General features: G+C 38.1%; 2 protein-coding genes across 4 annotated transcripts in view; one reads left to right on the top strand and one right to left on the bottom strand.

Moving 5' to 3' along the window:
* Window positions 1-20,340, top strand: part of sorcs3b (sortilin related VPS10 domain containing receptor 3b) — a 47,983-nt gene extending 27,643 nt beyond the window's left edge. The window contains exons 13-29 of one of the 2 annotated variants that reach the window (XR_010915364.1): window positions 96-187; window positions 995-1,102; window positions 1,349-1,466; window positions 1,606-1,739; window positions 2,317-2,430; window positions 3,382-3,553; window positions 4,114-4,303; window positions 4,624-4,757; window positions 5,117-5,240; window positions 5,557-5,669; window positions 6,006-6,140; window positions 6,536-6,635; window positions 7,533-7,638; window positions 7,740-7,900; window positions 11,534-11,616; window positions 19,533-19,588; window positions 20,201-20,340. Coding sequence is in view for 1 of the 2 variants with exons in the window: in XM_067518390.1 (XP_067374491.1) it covers window positions 96-187; window positions 995-1,102; window positions 1,349-1,466; window positions 1,606-1,739; window positions 2,317-2,430; window positions 3,382-3,553; window positions 4,114-4,303; window positions 4,624-4,757; window positions 5,117-5,240; window positions 5,557-5,669; window positions 6,006-6,140; window positions 6,536-6,635; window positions 7,533-7,638; window positions 7,740-7,900; window positions 11,534-11,598 (1,866 nt within the window). In the remaining variant the exon portion in view is untranslated. Of the gene's footprint in view, window positions 1-95; window positions 188-994; window positions 1,103-1,348; window positions 1,467-1,605; window positions 1,740-2,316; window positions 2,431-3,381; window positions 3,554-4,113; window positions 4,304-4,623; window positions 4,758-5,116; window positions 5,241-5,556; window positions 5,670-6,005; window positions 6,141-6,535; window positions 6,636-7,532; window positions 7,639-7,739; window positions 7,901-11,533; window positions 12,948-19,532; window positions 19,589-20,200 lie in introns of those variants that run through there. The other variant, XM_067518390.1, reaches the window with a different exon arrangement.
* The window catches only part of LOC137134039 (VPS10 domain-containing receptor SorCS1-like), a 45,327-nt gene continuing 37,429 nt past the window's right edge, over window positions 14,375-22,272 (bottom strand). For both annotated transcript variants that reach the window (XM_067518416.1, XM_067518408.1), the window contains exons 24-27: window positions 20,717-20,816; window positions 20,233-20,341; window positions 19,061-19,215; window positions 14,375-16,381 (exon numbers count right to left, since the gene is read on the bottom strand). In XM_067518416.1, the coding sequence (XP_067374517.1) occupies window positions 16,323-16,381; window positions 19,061-19,215; window positions 20,233-20,341; window positions 20,717-20,816 (423 nt within the window). In that variant the 3' untranslated portion in view covers window positions 14,375-16,322. The remainder of the gene's footprint in view (window positions 16,382-19,060; window positions 19,216-20,232; window positions 20,342-20,716; window positions 20,817-22,272) is intronic.

Raw genomic sequence — 22,272 nt, 5'->3', positions numbered from 1 at the left:
TTACCTTGAACGGATGATGTGTTTGCACTGAAAGTGTGCTGTCATGAGTAAAGCAAATGTGTTTCTTTTTTTTTCTTCTTTTTGCATCAACGTAGATTTTTGATGAAGAGCACAACATCTGGTTTCTTGACAATGGAGGGGCTTTGCTGGCTGTCTTACATGCACCAACACCGATTCGACACTTGTGGTAGGTGTAGCTACTCTTCTACAATAGCTGACATCATAATTATTGTAGGTCGAAACTGTAGGAGTTGTGGTGGGAAATTACATGGGTATATGTTTTTTTTTGTTTTAGAGTGGGGGGTTTGATGCAGCATATGATTGCATTTGATGTTTTGAAATGGTGATGGGCCAAGTTTGCATGATTATTGTATCGACACCACTGCTTTGGTACTGTCAGAATCATTTCCAACAGAGGAGTTTGTTACAGCTTTGTACTCCTGGTTGGATACAGTGGTTTGAGTGCTTTTATGTAAATGAGAAGTAGAGGAGGGTGGAGATGTGAGACTGCGAATGCCCTCATATGTCCCTCATATTGCGAGCTTTGTAACACTATCTACTTTGATGTACCTGCACACTACAGCCCTGTCAAAAGCGATTAAGCTCTGAGAAAGGTGATTTGAAAGCCCCCAAATCTATTTCTAATGTTACAACCTGAGTCATATCTTTCTTTTCTCTTGTTTTGTCACCTTCGCAAATTCAGCTGGGCCAAAGCACATTTGTTCTATTGTTCAGCATGTTGTCGAGATAATTTTTCACATTGAAGAGAATCCAAGGTGCTTCATTTTTCAACCGTGGCAAAAGCTAAATGACCTGAAATCTTGTATCATATTTCTTTGTGCCTTGTTTTTCTCTTCTAAACTTGTGTACTGTGTGATGTTTAATGTTATACCCAGACAGAAAACAATACATTTATCCACTGCAGATACATAAACTTGGATAGACAGATGTTCATGCACTGAAAGCTGTGTGTGTTTTTGTTTTTTGTACCCAGGATCAGCCTTGACGAGGGAAAAAAATGGGAACGTCACAGTTTCTCCCTGGCACCTCTGTATGTGGATGGGGTTTTAATGGAGCCAGAATCTGACAATCACATTATCACGTAAGCAGAGACATACAAGCACAGTCCAGCAGGAATAAAACATAAAAAAAGTTTATGGGAATTATCTCCTCCGTTGACGTAACCAAAGAAAGGTCCATTTGATTTTCACCAACGGGAGCATTTCCTCTCAACATAAATGACAGACTTCATATCTTTAACTTCTATTTTTACATTATCAGAAACCTGTACGCATTTATCTCAAGATAGTCTTAACAGATATTTGCACCTTGTCGAATCTTCTTTCAGATTCTTTGGACACTTTAGTCATCGGTCTGAGTGGCAGCTGATCAAGATCGACTACAAGGGCCTCTTTAGCAGGAGATGCATGGATGGAGATTATCAGACATGGCACCTGCACAACAAGGTAACAGGAATATAAAACATTTTTTCATTTAGTGTCAACTTCAAAACTGTACAGAAAACGGAGTACACAGCGAATGCATAAACAAAAATCTTTTTCTTTTTGTATGTAAAACTAGATTATGTGTTTCTCTGTTTGACAGGGAGAGCTGTGTGTCATGGGTGAGAAGCAGATATATATGAAGCGTAGGCCAGGCAACCGCTGCATGTTGGCCCAAGACTATTCCAGGATCTATTCTTCAGAGCCCTGCCTCTGCACAGCCTATGATTTTGAATGGTAATGACTTCATCTCTCCATTTTCACAATGGGAGTGAATTATAACTTGGACTTTTATCCTCAGTGATCCTTAATTTCTTTCATTACATGTGTACCAAACATCCCCTCTCCTTTGAAAATCTAATTCAATTGTATGCAATTAACAGCTAGTTGTAGATATTTGTAGTCACAGACAGAAGTATCAGTTTGCAGAACTTCTTAAGTCTTATTAACCATCCTACATGCATATTTACTGGACAACCAGCATGACTTTATTCATCAGATCTAATTATAGTTTTGAAATTGTTGATGGGAGTTAGTAACTTTTCTTTGTACTACTGTAATTTGCATAATGTCGAATGACTTATTATAATTCAATTAATAATGAATTGCCAAATGAATTTCATATATCTTTTATCCATCTGTCTAAAATTCTGTTTGATCCTGCTTGTCTGACAATCATGTCTCCAGTTATGGTTTTAAAATATTCCACAAAACTCCGACTGCAAAGCATCTCCCTCTCTGTAAAAGCTTGCAGAAGGTAGATTGTTTGAGTACCAGTGTTTATCATTTTATGAAGTGTCATGTTTTTTGGCAGTGATTATGGTTGGGAGCGCCAGGCGAATGGGAAGTGCTCCCCTGCTTTTTGGTTTAATCCAAACGGTGCAGCTAAAAGCTGCAGCACCAGCCAAAGCTTCCTTAACAGCACAGGGTAAGTGGCTCCCCATGTTCAATCCGTCACAGAAGAATATTAATATAGTTCAGCCTGTTTGTCATGTTGTCTACAACACAAACAAAATATTATACTTCACTTTATAGTAGAGTTGAAAAAATTGTCTACAGCGTGTCCCCATTCCATAACATATTATAATGCTAAGCATGTGTGATTGCTCTTGAAAAGTAAAAATAATAAGTATCCTACTCAAACAGGCAAGAATACATACTAAGTCTCGGTGCTGTTGACAAACAAATAATTGCAAAAATTAAACTGAGGAGCCACTGGAAAAGTAGAAAAAATAAAACAAATTAAGGATGGCAGTGAATCAGGAATGCAAAAAGCAAGTTCACTCACCAGTAGTAAATGTCCACTGGCGCATTCCTCATTTACATTTCTTTTGACGTACATAGGTTTATGCAGTTCATGATTAAGTTGATTACAATCCCAATTCCAAAAAAGGTGGGCCGATGTGTAAAACGTACAAAAAGACAGAATGCAAAGATTTGCAAATCTCATCAAACATAAACAACATATCAGATGTTGAAACTGAGAAATTTTACCATTCCATGGAAAATATTTGCTCATTTTTTATTTGATGGCAGAAACACATCTCAAAAATAGTTGGAAGAGGGTGATGTACCATTGTGTAGCATCCCCTCTTCTTTTTCCAACTGTCTGTAAACATCGGGGAAGGGAGGAGACCAGTTACTGGAGTTTTGGGAAAGGGGCGACGTCCCATGAAATGGTAAAATGTGGTAAATGTGGTTTCAACATCTGATATGTTGTTTATGTTCTTGTTTGATGAGATTTGCAAATCTTTGCATTCTGTTTTTTTTTTTTTTTAACACCTCCTCCCAACTTTTTTGGAAATGCGGTTGTAGTATATAACTTATTTATTATTAGGACATCACTCTTTTCTCAATTTGTTGAAACTTCACTTCAAAGGTATCGAAAGGTTTTGTCCAATAACTGTAAGGAGGGAGGGAGAAACGTGTACTCGCCCAGGAGGCAGCCGTGTCGGCCCAGACCTCCTCAAGGCCTCCGGTTGTCCACCAGTCACGGAGAGCTGAGTGCGGCTGTTGGAAGCAACGTCACCTTTAGGGTTTACCTCGACAATGTGAGTCTTATTATCTAAAGCTATAGTATTAGTGATCATTAATAGGCTCTGTTCAAAATTAGTCTTGTCAACAAGTGAGCCCCGTGGTTCTTTGACTGAAATAATGTTGTCAGAATGTGAACATGTTCATAATGAGACTGAGGAAGTAGGTAAAAATGTCGTTCCCCAGTCAGAGGATTGCTAGATTCAGGAGAGTTGAACCTGTAGGAACGATTAATTTTTTGCAACATGCCCAGCACAAGTATTGATATTTCATGGGAAAATGGTGGAACTATTAGGTTTCCATTAGTTTTTATAGACAGTTAACTTATCTCTCTGACTTTGAGACACTTTCGTGACCTCTGTGGCTCTCTTTACTTTGCTCTTCTTTTCTCAGTTGGATTTCTGTCTGCTTTCATTCACATTCACCTACAAAGTGCTTGTGACACAGCTTATAGGACATCTCAGCCCAGACACTGTAGCAGTGGACCATGCTTACTTCACTTGTACTGCATGTGGTCTAATTGAAGTATCCTGACCTAAGCCGCTGTGACAGATGTCATGTTACCGTCTGTCCACAGGGAGACTCTCTGAAGACCAGCATCCAGCTAGACTTCGGGGACGGTAAAAAGATCACTTACTCTAACCTGAGCAGGACTGATGATGATGGCATCAAGCACATCTACAAAGGAACTGGGATTTACCGAGTGACAGCTACTGCTGAAAACAACCAGGGATCTGACAGCAGCACGCTGTTTTTACACATCACCAGTATGTGAATAAGAAACTTCATTACTCATTCCTGCGGCAGTGCATATAGCATGAACCTCTTTTCTTTCATGGCTAGTCACGTTCCCACTGCTGAATTTCATTTCAGTCGTGGTTGTATTACTTCTATGAATTTTAGCCTTGGAAAATGCAGAAGCACACACCTCGAGCTAAAAGTACATAAGATGCGACAACAATAATGCTCAGTGTTTGCTGAATTTAAATGTGTGTGTGCTGGAATGTATATATGTTTTTAATGGCATGCACACACGTGTACTTGCATGTATGGATAAATATGTGCTGGTTTTGTGTTGCTGCCACAGGTCCAGTGGAGCGTGTGTATCTCTCCGCTCCTATTGTAGCCATCAGGGGGAAGGAGGCTAATCTGACGGCAGTGGTTTGGCCAAGTCACAGCAGAACTTTGACCTTCTTCTGGTGGTTTGATAACAGCTCTGAGGTGAGAAACTTTGTACCTCCTCCAACTATGGCCCAAACACACACGTGCACATTTTGGGCTGTTTACTGCAGTCTTTTCCATTCTCCCACTTTCTCTTGATGCCCTTGTGTTGTTGTTTACGAAGTGTAAATCTACAGAGCTTTCCCACAAATCAGAGCAAATGTGACTACCTTGTGTCTTTCTAGGGGATCCAAATAGGATGCCTGGTCATATTTATGTATCATGTTGATTGTGTATACCGTAGAACACCCTCATTATAGAGTATGTCAGGGGCTGCATGTACATAATATTCTATATTTGGCTGAAAAGATGCAGGTTTTTCCTGTGGAGCTCTCAGTGTTTTTCCTTTTGAAATGCAGCCCATTATAACCTTGGAAGGAAGCATCTCATACACGTTTCTGAGAGAGGGAAAAAACAAGGTCACGGTCCAGGTTGCTTCTGGGGGCACCGTAATACAGGATTCAAAAGTTATAACTGTTAAAGGTGAGTGGGGGAGGCAGTCTTCAAAGCACTTTAATTGGTGAGATGCATGTTACATGAATATGCAATACGCTATCTCTGGGAAAGTATGATACCTCTCGGTCCAGGCTGCAAGCAGCACCATGTTGATGTCAATGCGGACTTATCTAATGAATAAAATGTCAGGGTGAACAAACACAAAATCCGGAGGAGCAATTAACTTCAAGGCATATGTTGCCAAATGAAAAAAGACAAAACTGCGCATCCAATTAATCCAACATGAATCCAGTTGTACAGTAGCTATAATATTGTAACAGACATCACTTCGCCCTTTGTCCAGAGTTCTTCAGGTCGCTGCTGTTGTCGTTCTCACCAGCCCTTGACGAACACAATCCTGACATCCCCGAGTGGAGGGAGGACATAGGCCGTGTGGTTCGGACAGCTCTGTCACAGGTACATCAAGTCCCTAGTGCTCTGAGATCTTTCCTTGGGCCAACAACAGCCATCAATGGCTCTCAGGTTCATTATTATTTTATACCTGTGTGCAGTATTGATACAGCAGTCAGGATGTTTTATGGTCCATGTGAGAGATTTGTTCTTTTTATAGTTTACCGATGATGACAGTAACCAGACAGTTATCTGGTGTGAATCTGAATTGAAGCCGATGTCAGAATGGTGCCATGAGACACTGTGTTTTTTTGACAATTTTGATTTGACTGTCCAAAGTTTAGAGGCAGCAGCCCCAACTTTTTAAACCTGCCTGCCCGTTGTGGTATCCTGTCGCTGCAGGTATCTGGGGTTCCTGAAGATCAGTTGCTGGTGTCGCTCTACCCGGGACTTCCAACTTCCGCAGAGCTGTTTATCCTTCCTGATGAGCACACATCCAGTGAGCACAAGAGGAGGAGTGGGGAGGCTCTAGAGACGGTACGAACCATTTAATTCAGAAATAGTGGGTTAGTTACAGTGTGAATCTTTATCATGCATACTTGTTTCCCTTCCACTGAATGGAAACATGATTATATATATGAAAAAAGCATACAAATGCCGTTGCCAAAACATGTCCACCACTTAATAACAGCTTTTTTTTATGTGTCTTCATTCACCATTCCTTTTTATTCACGGTTTTTTTCAATGTAAAGTTAATTGGCTGTCTGGTCTGTCAGTCTGTCTGCTTTTTTTCTCTTTAGAAAGATGTTATAAATTACATAAATTGCCAGTTTCCAACTTCATTAAGGCTTTATGTTTAACTTTAAGGGAAGACCTGTATTTATAGCAGTCTATCATGTTTTTTTTCTGTTTTTTGTCAAATACCTAAACAGATATCACACATATTTGTCACTGCCCTGAACCAAGGCCTGATCCAGTTTGAGCTGAAAGCTGACATTCGCATTATTGTGTACATGACTCAGCAGACTTTGGGTAAGTTTGTTTGTACCTTTAGCTTGGGATTTCTGCACACTTAGAAGAAAATTGCTGTCACATTGTGCAAATGCATAAAAACAAAGCATAGGCACAAATGCCTTAGACTTAATTTTTGTCAGTGTAGAATGTTCACACATCCACAAGACATTTGTTCTGCTTGCTGACGTGCAAAAGATAAGCCACATGTATTTCTTGGGATGATTTGAAATTGAGTTCCACCCAAACAACAAAAATAAACAATACAATAACAGTATTTTTTTCCTGAGTGAAATTTATATGAAACTGTATATCACAGGATTTTAATACCCTTCACAGTGCATCAGTTCTGCACCTGAGGCTGTGAGTAGTGCTCATCCGATCAATTACATGATTGACAAAAAAGGCGTTTGGTATGCGCCGAGGAAATTGACAGGGTCATCAGGTCATTAGCATATTGCAAAAGCTTGTCGATCAACCCCGCATGGCTTTACCCTTTTCATCCACCAACGTATCTGTCTTCATTTGTGTCTGCATACAAAGGTCTGGGATGCCTTTAAAATGATCCAGAAAGGTCATAGACTTCATAGGCTTCTCAGTAAAGGAGAGAAAGATGGGCAGGGATGGGAAAATACTTTGAATAGTGCATCTCAGCATTTAAAAGCCATGACTGTGCATGAGCCACCTGCATGATGGGCCCCAGGGAGATGCAAAGGACCTCCTAAAGGTTCTCTTTAACAACCTTAGGGGATAACATGCAGAGGGCAGCTCTTCAAACTGTACCTGCAGTTTTTACATGACATGGGGTAATAAAAGTAATCTCCTTGAAATAAGAAATGGCTCAGGTTTTTTTCCTGAGCCATTTCTAATTAGAGGCTTTTTGTCTTGGTGAAAATATTTGACTTGCTTTTCTTTCAGCACCACTAGTGGATTCAAACTCCATTCACAGTGGGTCGGCCATGCTGATGCTGCTCACTGTGGTATTTGTTGGTTTAGCCGCATTCTTCATCTACAAGTTCAAAAGGTGCGTTCAGTCACATAAGGATGACGGTTTTGATTTAGCCACTCATCAAAAAATAATTAATTTTAATGTTGGTGAAACCACTGCTGTTTTTTTGTCATTAGGAAAATTCCTTGGGTTCATGTTCAGACTGAGGACAGTCACGAGAAAGAACCGGAAGTGATCAGCACAGTCGGTCAAAATGACAACATGTCCAAGGTCAAGCTCAGTGAGTTTTCCTCTTCAAAAGAACTCATGGAAAAGGAGCTGGAGGCCAGAAGTAGAGGTATATGTCAGCTAAACATTTACTACTACTGCTACTCCAGTGCTGGAAGAAATTATGTATTACTCTGCCATCTTTTACTAGAGTTAATGTAGCAATATGTCATGTAAATTAAGTTACAAATAAAACTCCTGCAAAATATAAACATATAGCTGTAGAGACAAAATGGCATTTTGCCCCTGTTGCATTAAAATATTTTAACTTGCAAGTAATTTAAAAATGATATAGGAAGTCAAAGAAACAACTACAATATACAGAACGTTATGAGATTTATTGTTATGCCAAGACTAAATTAAATATAGAATGTTAATATCTGTGCACAATATTCCAGGACTCAATGGATAACTCTCACTGTAGGAGACTGATGCTGATTAACATTTTAGCACCCTAAAACACACATCACTGCACGGCGCACTTTTTGAATACGTTGTAATTTAATTTGGTGTACACACAACATACAGCGACACTGTTTCAGTCTCATTTAAATTATGTAAAGGCTCTTGAAATCTAGCACATATCTGAGGTGAAGAATATCTTTATCAGTGCACCACTGGCCCAGCTGCAGAATCTGCACTATTAACAGATTTCAAGATGACATGTTTGATTGCTAGGCCTGGCTTTCACTGGGATGTCTTTAGGACGAGAACTATTAAGTCCTGCAGAGAGTGTGGATTATTTGACAAAAGTACCATTGCAGTGTTTCTGACACATACATGGGGGCTGCAGGCCATTTTTCTGGTCACTCAGCACTATTCTTCCATTCTCAGCTGTTTCTAGCCTTCCAAGTCTTTACTGAGCTGAAACAAATTCTCCTTTTTGGTTGCTTTCAAAAGTGTTTATTTACAAAAGGGCAGAGCGGCATGGAATCTTTGATTGGTGGCTTGCTAGATTAAATTAATTTACAACCTGCTGTTTAATGATTTCATTTATACTTTGATTCTCCTGCAGTCTGATTTTGGCTGATATAAATGTTCCAACAGGCTCTGATGTATTATACTGTTGATACAGTAAGATCCAAATCGATCTTTATCCAAATTAACTCTGTACCACATGTCTCTGTACAGCTTACTGCAGAATTAATAGTAATCATTAATCTATTCTGATAGTTATGTTCTCTGGTTTATCTGCAGTCTTTCACAATATTGCATTAAAAAATACGGTTGCATCCAATTTACTGTAAACTGTATTCAAAACATACCAAATATAAACAGAATCTCCCTGAAATACATTTTATTAGGTATTGAATTTTTCCATTGCCTGTAATGTAGGCCTTGCTCCAGCCGAGAGGAAACTTTCCCCCTACCCGAGGAAAAACACATCAACCAGTCTTAATTTAATTAATGTCTGGGTTCAGTGATTTCATGTGTTGTAAATCCATTTGGACTAAAATGACAAGCTCTTAGAAAAAGATGAAGGAATGAAGAAAACCACAGTCAGAATTCATTAAGGGTTAAAATGAAGATGGTATGACAGATTAAAATGAAAAATTGAATGTAAGTTTACTTAAGGGTCTTAATTTGATTTATGTTAATACCAGTTGGTTCTGAATGATAACGCTGACGGCTCACATGGGCTCATGTTTCATAATAAGTAGACATTTGCAGTTAAAATAAAAATTAATTAAGCTGTAAAAGACGTTTATGATTTGTCTGTACGATGCATTGCATGAGGCTGGAGGTAGTCAGAACAAGTCACCCAAGCAATCAAGTCAACATTTCCCAACATGAGAGGTGAAGAAAACTTTGAGTTGTTTCTTTAACCAGTTCTCTGGTTAGAGTGAAGTAGTCTCATATCGCACTACCCAAGCTCCTTATTCACGATGAGGATGAAGTCAACCTTTTTTGAGTTTATCAAAAATTAGACTGAATGCTCTAAGGAGCCAAACAAATGTCTTCACTGATTTTGAAGAATCTAGCGAGTACATGTATAGCAGCTCTCAAGTCTTTACAACATTAACCACGTGATTGAACAGTCAGAGGTGGATTTACCCAATCACATCTGTTTGCTTATTTAATAAATGCTGATTGATTCTTCAGTGATAGTTGCTGTGCAAAAAATTTGAAATTTGGGTTAAATCTTTAAAATACAATTAAAACAGAAAATGATCCTCTAAACAATCGCCAGATACTAACAACTAACAATTAATTGCTACTACTTGTGTTTAGTGGCTTTCAATCTACAATGTGGATAAACGTATTTGTTTGTGTTGTGTTGTTTATCAGCGAGACCCAGTAACTTGCTGGGTCTCGTCACTTCATTCCACAATTTTTAACAAATGTTGCCATGAATGCTGTAGATGGGAGTTATTCCAACAAGAGACGTAATGATGCATGTCACTTTTTTGTGTGTCTGGCTGATGTGTATTTTTGTCATTTTTGGACAACAAAAGAAGTACACGTTACATAAGAATGAGCTAATCTAGGTTGCTGACAAACATTAACATGAGTAGAGCTAATTCATTAAAATAAAGCTCTAAAAATTGCTTTTGCACTACCTGCCCAGATCCAAACTGCAGACTGATACAGTTGAAGAGCAGCGAATAAATGGAGCATGTAGTGGCTGAATGGCCAGATACTTCTCTAAGGAGTTGGTGCAGACAAAACAATAAATGGCGCACAAAGTCAGTAAATACCAGAAACACAACTCTAAATAATTATTGCTGATATTTCATTGATATTTTATCAACATATGCTCAAACTCAGCTGTCCAAAAGTGATAGTTTTTTGCTGTCAATTGTCAATCTGAAATAACAATATATTTTATAAAAAAATATAAATTGACAAAATAATAGGAAATTATATGAAATTGAAACAAAAAAGAAAAACGAACTAGAACAGGAAGAAAATCAAGCTGCTGGTACAAATGGAACATGAGAGAAAGTAATTTGTACATTCACTCCAAAACGTGTTTCACAAGGTGTGTTCTCGCCTGTTTCTGTAAGATCTATTCTTAGCCAACATGACAGACTGTCAGAAGCTCTCAAAAAAGTTCACTGTTTACAAGATGTAATAAAGGACATTTATTCTTAATTTTAGTCTGTACTTTATCTTTTCACTCTTTAAATTGTAATTTTGCTAAAGATATAAATTTTTTGTTCTAATATAAGCTCCATGTAAAGGCAATTTAAATCTCAAATCCTATTTTGTTTGGTAAAACCTAACTGACAGTCAAATCTTTACCTTGATGAATTCACTGCCACGTACATGAAATTAGCTTCACTCAGCTTTCTACAAATCATTGAATTCAAAGTGGCACCTTTGAAACAGACTGTGTCTGCACAATCTGAACGACCCCACTTGTCACAGTGATCAAATCTTATCGGCTCGCCATCACCAGCTCAGGACTGCTCCGGCAAGCCAGGCTCCTATGGTGGAACAGCAGGGGACTTTTCAACCAAATCACATGAGTGATTAATCTGTAGTTAGCCATAAAAGCTTTGTACAAACCATTTGATCTTCATGTAGAAAGATAAGCGAAATCTAGATTGAACTTTGAGTTGTTTGGTTGAGGATAAAAGTGTTATTACATCATCACCCTAAAAATGAATGTAGATACAAGCTAATATACGTCAGATACAAGTCAAAGCAGTTAACTGTTCCTGTATTCAGTGTGTTGTATTTGTTTGTATGTTTTCAGGAGGAATCGGAAGAAACATGGAGAGAATTGTTACAAGGGAATTCCCAAACTGTACTAATGTCTAAGACATGCGCTCTTACTGAGTAAGTACAGTTTGTTGTGTTCCAGTTGTGCTGAAATGATTTGCATTATTGACATTTTTGAAATGATTTTAGTTTTAGTCATGTTTTTCACTCACAGATAGACAAGGTATGTAGTTTACAACACTTGACTAAGATCAACACAATGAGTCGAACTCTGTGGCCTCTAGTTTGAGGGCGGTGAATTCCTGAAGTTAGGAGTCAGGTTATTCAGGAATCCACTAATCTTTTTTTCGTCACCATGGATGTTGCATTGCTAATATGAATATTCAGCTTTGACAGTGGGCTTGTGTACGAAACAGTTTGTTTCAGAGAAAGAATCTATAGGTATTAATGTAAATAAGGACAAGTCACATTAAATTCAGCCTTAAATGAGACAGAATTATCATGAGTCTCTTTGAGCGTATTTCGGCAATCAAGAAATATTACAATCATATTATGCAGGGTTTAAAATGAAGTAATTTGATACACTGTAATACAAATCTCACACTACATGTTGATGTTTCCCTCTTAGCATAATGCTTCCCTCTATCACACAAATTGAACCAGCAGGCTATAAAATTTTGTCGAGTGTAACCTTTTTGTTTTGTTTGTTATAATTGTGCCCCTTTTCCTGTACATCCTGAATGGATAATACAGCCCAAATAACAAAGAGTTGTTAACGCAGACCGCATGTTGTTCAGCCTCTGAACAACACAAATTATTTCATTAACATGCTTTTCACTTTACGCTCTGGATAATGTTTACCATCCTACAACTAGGTCTTTGAGTTGTAAATGTCTATAAAATGTCCAAATCTGTCCTGAATGATCATAAGAAAGTTTGTATGTACAGTAGTTGGTTTTGTTTTGAAAGATGGCACACAATAAAAAGAAATACCGATAATTTGTACATAAATCTATACAGTAGCTTCATCCTACATTGTTAAGTCAAACCACTGGACAGGCAGTCGTACTGTGTGTTTCCTTCACCTTCAGTCTGTATGTTTCCTTTTTTATCATGTTTTACAGTAGCATGCCCTAATTATTTGTGATAAAGACTTAAGACTATATTAGGGTGGGCAAGAACTGTGTGTATATACGTGTGTGTTTGTGTGTGTGTGTGTGTGTGTGTGTGTGTGTGTATGTGTATGGATATACATATACATACATATACACAGACAGTGATTTTGAAGTTTGACATATTAAACACATTATTTAACACCCCGTCTAATAGCCTAGTTGTGCAATGGCCAAAATTTGTGCATGATCTATGATACTGTTCCTTTTTTGTCAAATATATAAAAACAGTCTTGTTTTGAATCATATTTCTTACTGTGAACAAATTGCCATTTTGAAATTGTTAAAAAAATAAATGTATTTTTATATGGAATTATGTTTTTTTTTTTACAGTTACTTTGTATAATTACATACAGTTGCATGCACCTACTGTGTTGTGACAACAAAAGTATAATATAATTCACTCTTTTTAATTCTAACAAAAGGATGCCGAGATAGACTTTGGCTGTCAGTGAATGAGAAATGTTCACGTTGCCATGACATAAAACTGAAAACAAATGGGCTCGTGCAGATTTATTTTTACAACACAGCCAGTCTTATCTCGAAGACAGGTGCCTTGTAGCAGCCAGTCTATTTCAGCATACCACTTTTAATGATCCCACAGAGGCTCTGAAGTCAGCTTTAATGGGCAGAAGTGTAATAACACCCATGTCAAGATTCCCATCTGACACTTAGACTGAGCTTCATTTTACTCCATCACTCTGTCACTCAAGCTGCCAGTTACAGATGGTTTCAACTTAATGGGAACAATTACTGAGGCTGTTTTGGTGTGATGAGAAACAGATGATTTTCTAGAGAACTACTGGCATTAGCATTGTTTATCTGCCCTCAGATGTAGCGAATGTCTTGCACATTCAAATGGCAAAGCAGGACGGGAAAATGTGACTGATTGAGCAAAATAGCTTTTCACATGCAACGCTGTAGCAACGAACCCCTTGTTTTGTCTGGTTTGCATTGTTTGCCACTTCGGCAGCTTCATATCACACACCAATCTTCATCACACACACACACACAACAGCCATCAGCGCCCCGAGAGTCTTATTCTCGGTCCTGCTCTCAGTCTGAATTAACACCAAGGCCTTTCTCTAACTGCCCTGGGATGTTCAGCGGTGCACAATCAAATTGAACGGTGACAATCACTAATGGATGATTCGCTGCAGCCAGACACTGTAATGTAGCACTCAATGAAAGGAAACATGCTCATCAATTTCACACTGTGGCTAACACAATATTGCTGTGGGTTATTGTTGTGGGACATTTTTCATTCAAGGTGCTGCCCAGACTGGGAAAATCTCTCTTGATTGTGTGTGTGTGTGTGTGTGTGTGTGTGTGTGTGTGCGTGTGTCGATTTCCTGTAGAGGGGATAATTAATTTGTTGCACAGTGGGAGACTCAAGGAACTAGCCCATTAGAATCACTCCAGGCTACTTGGTGCGTTTCATTGTCCCCCTGCTCAGCCCCATTGTATCATGCAAATGGCTGCAGTGAAACTCTGTGCATGCCAAGCAACGCTTTTTAAAGCACAAGAAGCAACAAATGAGACAAAATGGGAGTCCCTGTCGATCAAAAGTACCAATTTGTGTCAACTGAGGTGGCGTCATAGCTTTGCCCTTCATGAAGTCTGCTGATTACCTACATCAAACATCAAATGCAACTAAAAGCTACATCCAAAATAAGCGTTCTGGTTTTAGAAATGAGTTTTACACACTGCGTTAATGTTGTGTTTCAGCTTTATTCCGCAACCGTGGTTATTTCTTCAAGATCAACTGAAAAACACAGTAACAACCAACTGTATAATCACGTCACTAGGAATAAATGAGCTCTTTAGCCTCTTGAGAAACAGAAAAATGCAGTTCACATTTCTTACACTTAGATTTTTTTGTCTAATTAAGACACAAGATAAGTATCTTGAAAGAGGAGGGGAAAAAAACATCATGCAAATATGTTTAAAATCGTAATTACAGGCTGATCATTGGGACAACAAAAATGTTGTTAAATATCAAGCACAAAATGAAACTCTTCCGATGATCGGTGAGGAGAAACAGCATTTGTCTGATGATGAGTACAAGTTTATTTATGCTTCAGGCTCAGTCAGAATTGGAAGGAAGAAGTATGGAAAAGCCTCTAGTCAATTTGTCTTACTGAGATATGATGCTGACAACCCTTAAAAAGAAAAGTTTGATGAAGAAGAACTTCAGTACTTATCCCAAAGAGACAGCAGCTGACCAAAGCTCTGTGCGTAGGCTGAGCCTTGTTGACAGGAGATACGTCTTCTCCATCTCTGTGTCCCTCGCAGCAAAGGAGATGAACAAATCTGCAGCCTTTTGTCCGCTGAGTCCTTGGGGGCAAACCTAGAACAGACTGCAGGCTCCTCTGCTTTACTGTAAACTGAGAAAATGCCATGTGGAGTAGCTGGTATCATCATGTAAACAGAACAGAATAAAGAAGATATTTTAAAAACAAAGCAAAAAAAAACTAGTTTGTTGTCCCACAACCTTCACAGTGAGAACAGTACACGAAAAAAAGAAAACTTACATTTTGCAACTGTGTCACAGAACTTTGCAATGTTAAGTTTAGTAGTGAATAAATGTTGAGCTAACAGCTAAATAATGAAAACACAAATGTAGTACTGTAGCATCTTTACTGCATTACAGTAAGCATTAGTTGCAGTTTAGATTTTCTGTGAACAGTCAGAATTTTTATATTTTGTTCGATTTATAAAAAACAGAATGTACATAAAATGCTCCTGGCAACAAAGGTATATTAAGTTCAAAAGTCACTGCATGGAATAACAGCAAACTTGATGTCAAAGCAAACTTTTATATGATTGCTGCTGCAATTATATTCTATATGCATGATTTGGAACAAACAGATTTGTGGATAATCTGTTTCAATAGAAATCATATTTATGAATTAAGCATTAATTACTGTTCCACTGAAGTGCAAAAGGGATTGCTTGGTTTCTTATCTACTGTATATACCTTTCCAGAATATTCCATTTAATGTTCCGTTTTTATTTTTGTTATGACATATACAATATACCATGTTGAGTGGCGAAGAGACAGATGTGATGAAATACACAGATCTGGGACTAGAAGGCCTCCTTCATCTCCTGGATATTGCAAGCTTTCATTTGATGAGAATCTGTTGATAAGATTTACTGATTGTACAGAGCTTAATGAATCTGCTTTCCTCACTGGTTCGGTCAGATAAGCTATTTCCACATAGTTAAACAAAGTAAGCTTCAAAAACACAACCCCAAAGAACAGAAATAGGAGCACATTTGGAGATATTATTACACATCACTTCTGTTTCGCGGTTTGATATTTTCATATTTGAGCATACGCAGCTGTAACCAGCTGAGACAAATAACTTTTACTTCTTCCATTATGGATGTACATTATTTACATAAAAAGATCAATGTCCTTGCAAAAATACAAGTATTTTCAGTCAAAAATTGTCCCTTTCAAGAAGCAAGTATAAATCTGTACAGTCTCCTCAGAGGGATTAGGCAGCACAGTGTGAACTGGTCCATCCATGCATGGGTAGCAAAACACTCGAGACCATTCATTGTGACCGTGGTTTCATAGCTTGCTGGAAGTAACTGCCAAAGAAGATGTATTGCTTTCGAGTCGGTCATAGACTCTCAACATTAAAACACATGGGGCGCTTCATCAGAGAGCTTGATGTCTGTGTGAGATGGCAGGTAGCCTGGCGAGGGAGAAGAAAGGAAACAGACAGATGGAATTTTATGTAGCTATTTGCATACGGGGTGGTTTTTTGCAGGCAAACACATTTATCATGGATGGATCGATTCTTTAGCTATGGTTAGAGGTAAATCAACTGGAACCTCAGATAGTTCTTGATGAAAATGCTTTCACCACTCTGCTACTTTCCTGATGCACTAATTATTTTATTGGGTCAAATAATTCACCTCGACATTCTCATCACTTTAGCTCGCACTTGTTTGTGCTTCACTTACCTGTAAATACTAATGTCTCACTAGGACAAACTCAGGCTGGCAAATACATAAATACAACACACACTGTAATAATAACTGTATCTTGGCCACTCATGCAATAATACAGGGAGAGAAGGAGATGCATCAGCACTTAACAAATGCATTTCAAGTATATTTCCCTGTCTATTTATCACTACTCTTCCTCTTTGTTAATGCCGCTTTTAAATATTCTGTCAACTTTTGTACAAAGGGGTACAGCAAAGACAAAAAAATAAAAAATAAAAAACTTGGTTAACTGAGAAACTGTTTTTGTATCCGTCTATGTATTTTTTGGTACAATTCAAAGGAGGTGAACTAAGTGTTTGTTTGTGTTACTTTTAAAATGGCTTTATGCCTTTCCAAAAGCAAAAGAGCCGGTCACATTAACCTTCTCCTCAGTCAAACTGACCTGCATTCTGCCTCAAAAAGGTTGTGAAGGTCAATATTCTGGTGTCAGAATGATAAAAATACAGTAAAGTGTATCCCAAGCCATCACAGAGTGTAAATGGTTTACAGACAGTGATGCTTTTCACTCCCTTTTATGTCCATGTCATGCAAAATACTTACCTTGAGCAACATTTTGCAGTATACATCAAAAATACATATTGCATAGTAATACAAACAGAACATAGAAACACTTTTATAAACTACCTCTTTCTCTCTTGATTCCCTTTATTTTCATTGTACTAGTATATATACTGTATACATACATAATGTATCTATATTATACTTAGTACAATATTTAACTTTTTGCATGTCAGATTGCATGCCATTTCAAAGTAAAGTAGGACAAACTTAACCCTAACATATTAGCAATGCACATTCAACTTGTAAAAATGTTTCTCCATCACCAGAAGTAACAAAACAGGTCCAGGTAAGTTTAGAAAGTTGTAGTAAAATAATGAAATATATTACCGCAAAAGTTCCCCCTTGATAAATTATTTAGAAAATAACTATTTGTGATGAAGGAACATTTGTACTAGCTGAATGTGCATTAAATATTATTTTTTGACATTTCAAAAAAATTGGATGCAAACATTTGCAACCAAATATAACTTATGCTATTGTGGAAAGGTGCTGTCAGCATCTTCCCCAACAAACACAGAACAGCACTGGCAGCAGTGCAGGGCTGATTCTTTCTGAAGGTCTTGAGAGAGGTTCACCCTTCTAACCAATCAGAGAAGGTTAAACCCTCTGTGAGGAGACCTTATCTATGAGATAACAGGGTTTTGGTGAGGGATCAGTATTTGACAACATGAATGGATTGATTTAGAGTCTAATGCAATGACAATATAGCTTTAAAATGGCATACACTCAACTAGCACTTTATTAGGGACACCTAGCTAAAGCTAATTCAGTCTGATAGAACAGTCTAGCAGTAAATCCTCATTCATGAAGATGATAATATTCAGTTTTTGTTCAAGAAATTTTAAAGAGGTGTTGATTCAACTATCATTTTGAAAGATCTGGTTTGTTTTATTGTTTTAGTGGTATTTCTGGTATTTACCCTTCTTCGCAAAATAATTAAAACATCTGTCAGACTGTAATTAAATGTGTTTATGTGCAAAATCTAGCAGGAGAAAGAAGCCCAAAGTTAACAAGATTATGGCCCCCCATCTGCGTCCTCCCAGGATCTGGATACATTTTTTTTTAATCTGCAATGTGAACAGCTAGCCGAGTGTACTCAGCAGCTCAAATGATGACTAGTCTTCCACACATACAGTGCATCTGTTTCTGGAAATGTGCAAAGCAAAGTTCAACAAAGGTAAACTCTGAACCAAGAGTCTGCAGGAGCCGGCCAAGAGAGAGCAACAAAACAAGAAGAGCATCCTTGAATTTTTAAGGCAAACTGTGACCATAGCTTTAAACTTTTACTCTTTGGCATAGCTTTTATTCTTTCTGGAACTTCTTTTTACATAAGAACAGTTCCAATAAAAATTGTTTGATGGATAAACCAAAGTAGTGGGTGAAACCTCGTAGAGAGATTGAATGTGTTGAATTTTTTAAATGTAATGTTTGCATCACTAATGAAATCCCATATACATATACATATATAGAATAAATCTAAGAGGTGGACATGTAAAAATTTGGGTGAATAAAACCATTTCAACTATATAATTTTGCAGTTTCTGCGACCAGTTTGCCTGCGTTATGGTCACTTTGGAATCTGCCCATTTTGTTGCTTCGAAAATTCATTCATTCGCTTCAGGTGGTAATTAACTTGGCATCTTTACAGGTCTAATCCCACAGTCCCAGTGAATGCAACTATATAAAGAACAGACCTTCATTGTCCTGCATAAGACTATGAATATAACAAACATTGTGTTGCAAACATTTTGTATTCTTGAAGAATGACTGTAGCTTTAAGGTAGAAATAGAGCCATTAATACCTCTGCTTTTTGAGTCCAACTGAACATCCACATGATCCAGTGAGGTTAGCTTGTCCCCCTCAGGGTTTGGGATGGCTATGGAGGTCACTGTTGGGATGACCTCTTGTTCTTTGTCGGGCTGCTCTGCTGTGTATGTGTTGATGCCTGGAATTTTCCTGTAAGTCGAGCAGATGAAAAAGGGAATACGATTTTAAAGTCAAGTTAATGGAGAACTGCCATCAGGTCTGTTTCACTAATGCTTTCACTAAGCATAATGTGTCATACACTATTTTTAACTGTTGAGGATGGGAGAGGATTGCTTGAAAGCTAGAAACTAGGGCATTTTGCATTCCACTGGGCATTGCTCTCTCACTTTCATATTGTTCACCTCAGTTTTCAATCAATTTTTTATCCCCTCAGATGCACCCCCAATTCTGCTTAAAACTAACATCTTGCATTTCTAATTTCACATTCTCCCCTTGTGATTTTGCAGCTGGCGCAGTGACATTTGAGGCAGTTCTAGAAACTCAACGTTGATTTCCTAATGTGGTAATTATGATCCTGAAAGCTAACTAATGTTTAACTTTGTAATGAGTCCTACAATTCTACCCAACTACAGAAAACATAAACCATTTCCCTATGATTGGCAGTGGGATTACCTGCAGCAGAGGATGCTATTTACTGTATGTCCCTCACTGTATAATATATGTTGTCTCAGGACTTATCTCCTCAACCTTTCCTGCCATTCTGCAAAGTATGCCTCACCTTGAATGGCTGTGTTTAGCATTTACAAAAGGTCAACCCTCACATTGTCAGATAGATGAATATTGATAACTGTAGGACTCTGACACCCATTCAGCACTCTGGGAGAATTGATTAGACTGTCATTCCCTGTAATATTCTGCAGATTGAGACAGAGGGGAATTGTCTTATTCCTCGAGCTATTATTGTCTTCCAGACGTCCATAACTCAGAGATTTATGGAGTCTGAATACTTCTGTAAAGTTTTAGGAGTTCTGCAGTGAGTTGTTTGCTTGTAGAAAATGGGGCTGGTATGCAAACACACACCCAAACAAAACCGTAACATTTACCCTATCACAGATATTTGCAATGATATGAGAAGAAAATCTAAGGATTAATTTTGACACTTTCTCTCTAACAGATCCTTCTGACATTATATCCAGTATTGTGTACCTTTTGAATTTGTATACTACAAAGACAGCCAAGCCCATCAGTACGACTGACACGAGCATGATGACTGCAGTGCTGCTGTGGCCACTATCACCGCTGTCCACAAGTGGGGCTTTGAAGCAGGAGGAAATGAAAGAGAAAAACAGTAAAAAAGAAGCACATGCAGGCCAAATGTACATTTTTCATCTTTAATGACTAACAACTGCACAACAGTCCTGCTAAATAACAATGGAAAATCTACCACGTCTGCTTAGATCCCGCCACAAACAGGTATCTAGTTTCCATTTAACACTTTTTCATCAGTGTTTGACTGTGTTTTCCGTACGTATATGGACAATAGTTTGTTTCTATTACTGTTCATCTTAATCTTCAAACTCCAACAACACAACAAAGTGTGGCTTCAAATATGAAACCTGACATGCATCTCATTCCTTAAAATGGATCGTACTACCATTTGTACAGGTAGGTGTCCAAAGTCCAGACTCACCCGGAGACAGCCGCGTGGCATACACGTTCACCTGCACCCCCGGCTTGAGTGCAAACTGGATGAGGTCTTGGTTCAGAGCACTTAGCAGAACCTGAGAAAGCTATAAGGGGTTGGGGGGTAGGGGGGTGACATAGGAGAGAAGACTCCGTTAGAGGCGGCTGCATAGCAATATTCCACAGTCATCAATATTTCAGCTGCAGTCATTTCATCCAGCAGCCTGAATTATGAATCAGAACTTTTGCTTCCTTCTAAAGAGGAGCAAATGTTGATTTGACACATGAGAAACCTGCTGCACTGAAACTCAGCAGGCTTTTAATGGCAATGGAAACCCTATCTGTTGAAAGTGTGGCCGGCATAGGGTGTGACATTTAAAAACAAACTTTGTTTGCTAACAGAGAACTACTTTGGTATACCTATTTTGAAAAAAACGTGATTAACTGATTTGAAGGTTCAGTGAGCGAAGCTATTTGAAATCAGAGTATGTTCTAATATCATAAAATTGCAGTTTTAATTTTTCTCCCTGAAGTGCCACAAGTTCTTCTCCTTTTCACACCTAGATGAAGCAGTCATTTAACAAGAGACCAAAATGCCTTCCCAGAGCCCATTTGAGTCCTTAGCCATGCCTCACTAATTCCATCTCGCTCTTTCTAAAATCTTTCCACTGGTTAAAATTAGACTGCTCTACACAGTATGAATAATTACTTTTTGTTCTAGTGGCATATCAGGGTCAGTAAATCTATTACACATTTTAATAAGCTGCTCCACACATACAATAACCGCATGCACGTGTGTATGTGTGGTGGGCACACGCTCACTTAGTGCATCCACGTTGCAAGTCATTCACTGGAGATGAGAACATTGAACTGAAGATTTATTACCCTATTGTCTGTGAGGTTCTGCCAGGTAATCAGACAGGCTTTAGATAAATACATCTCTTTAATTCCCAATCCAGGCCGCCTGCCCCAGTTTGTCTCCTTCCTCACTGTTGCCAATTATATGATGCATCAATGTAATTAAATACCTATTAGCTTAGTTCAAGACTGAGTGTGAGCCAGCGAAATTATGTTTACTTGTAATACATCGAGGTCCCATCCGTTATGATGAATAAATGAGCTTGTCTATCTAGTGCTTGAAAAACAGCTCAGTTTTATTGTTTTGTTTACATATTAAATAGCTTTCTGTAACATAAGATATCAAATTTGAAACACCAGGAATGTTGTTTTATCGTAATAAAATAACTATTAAGCATGGTGGCTTGAAACAACTGGTTTTGTTATTATTATTTAAAGGTCTGTGAAAGTCCCTAAACTTCTAAAAAGGTGGCAGTGAGACTAGGACATGTACGGATATTTTTTATGAGTACTATTTCAGAAGGATGCCTTTCAGTGCTTTTAGATAGGAAGACATTGCCCTCTTGTGTTGACATAATGCATTACTCTTTAGGTAGACTGAAATCCAAAGTGCATGTGTGGGAACATTAAATCATTTGGCACTTATGCAAGAAAAACACGGAATCTCATTTAAAAGGCACTGGAGCCTCTGTGAAACAATGAGGG

This window comes from Channa argus, chromosome 1, assembly GCF_033026475.1.
Source record: "Channa argus isolate prfri chromosome 1, Channa argus male v1.0, whole genome shotgun sequence".
Classification (NCBI taxonomy): Eukaryota; Metazoa; Chordata; class Actinopteri; order Anabantiformes; family Channidae; genus Channa; species Channa argus.
The sequence above is the reverse complement of the archived record's forward strand: the minus strand, read 5'-3'. Positions and strand labels throughout refer to the sequence as shown.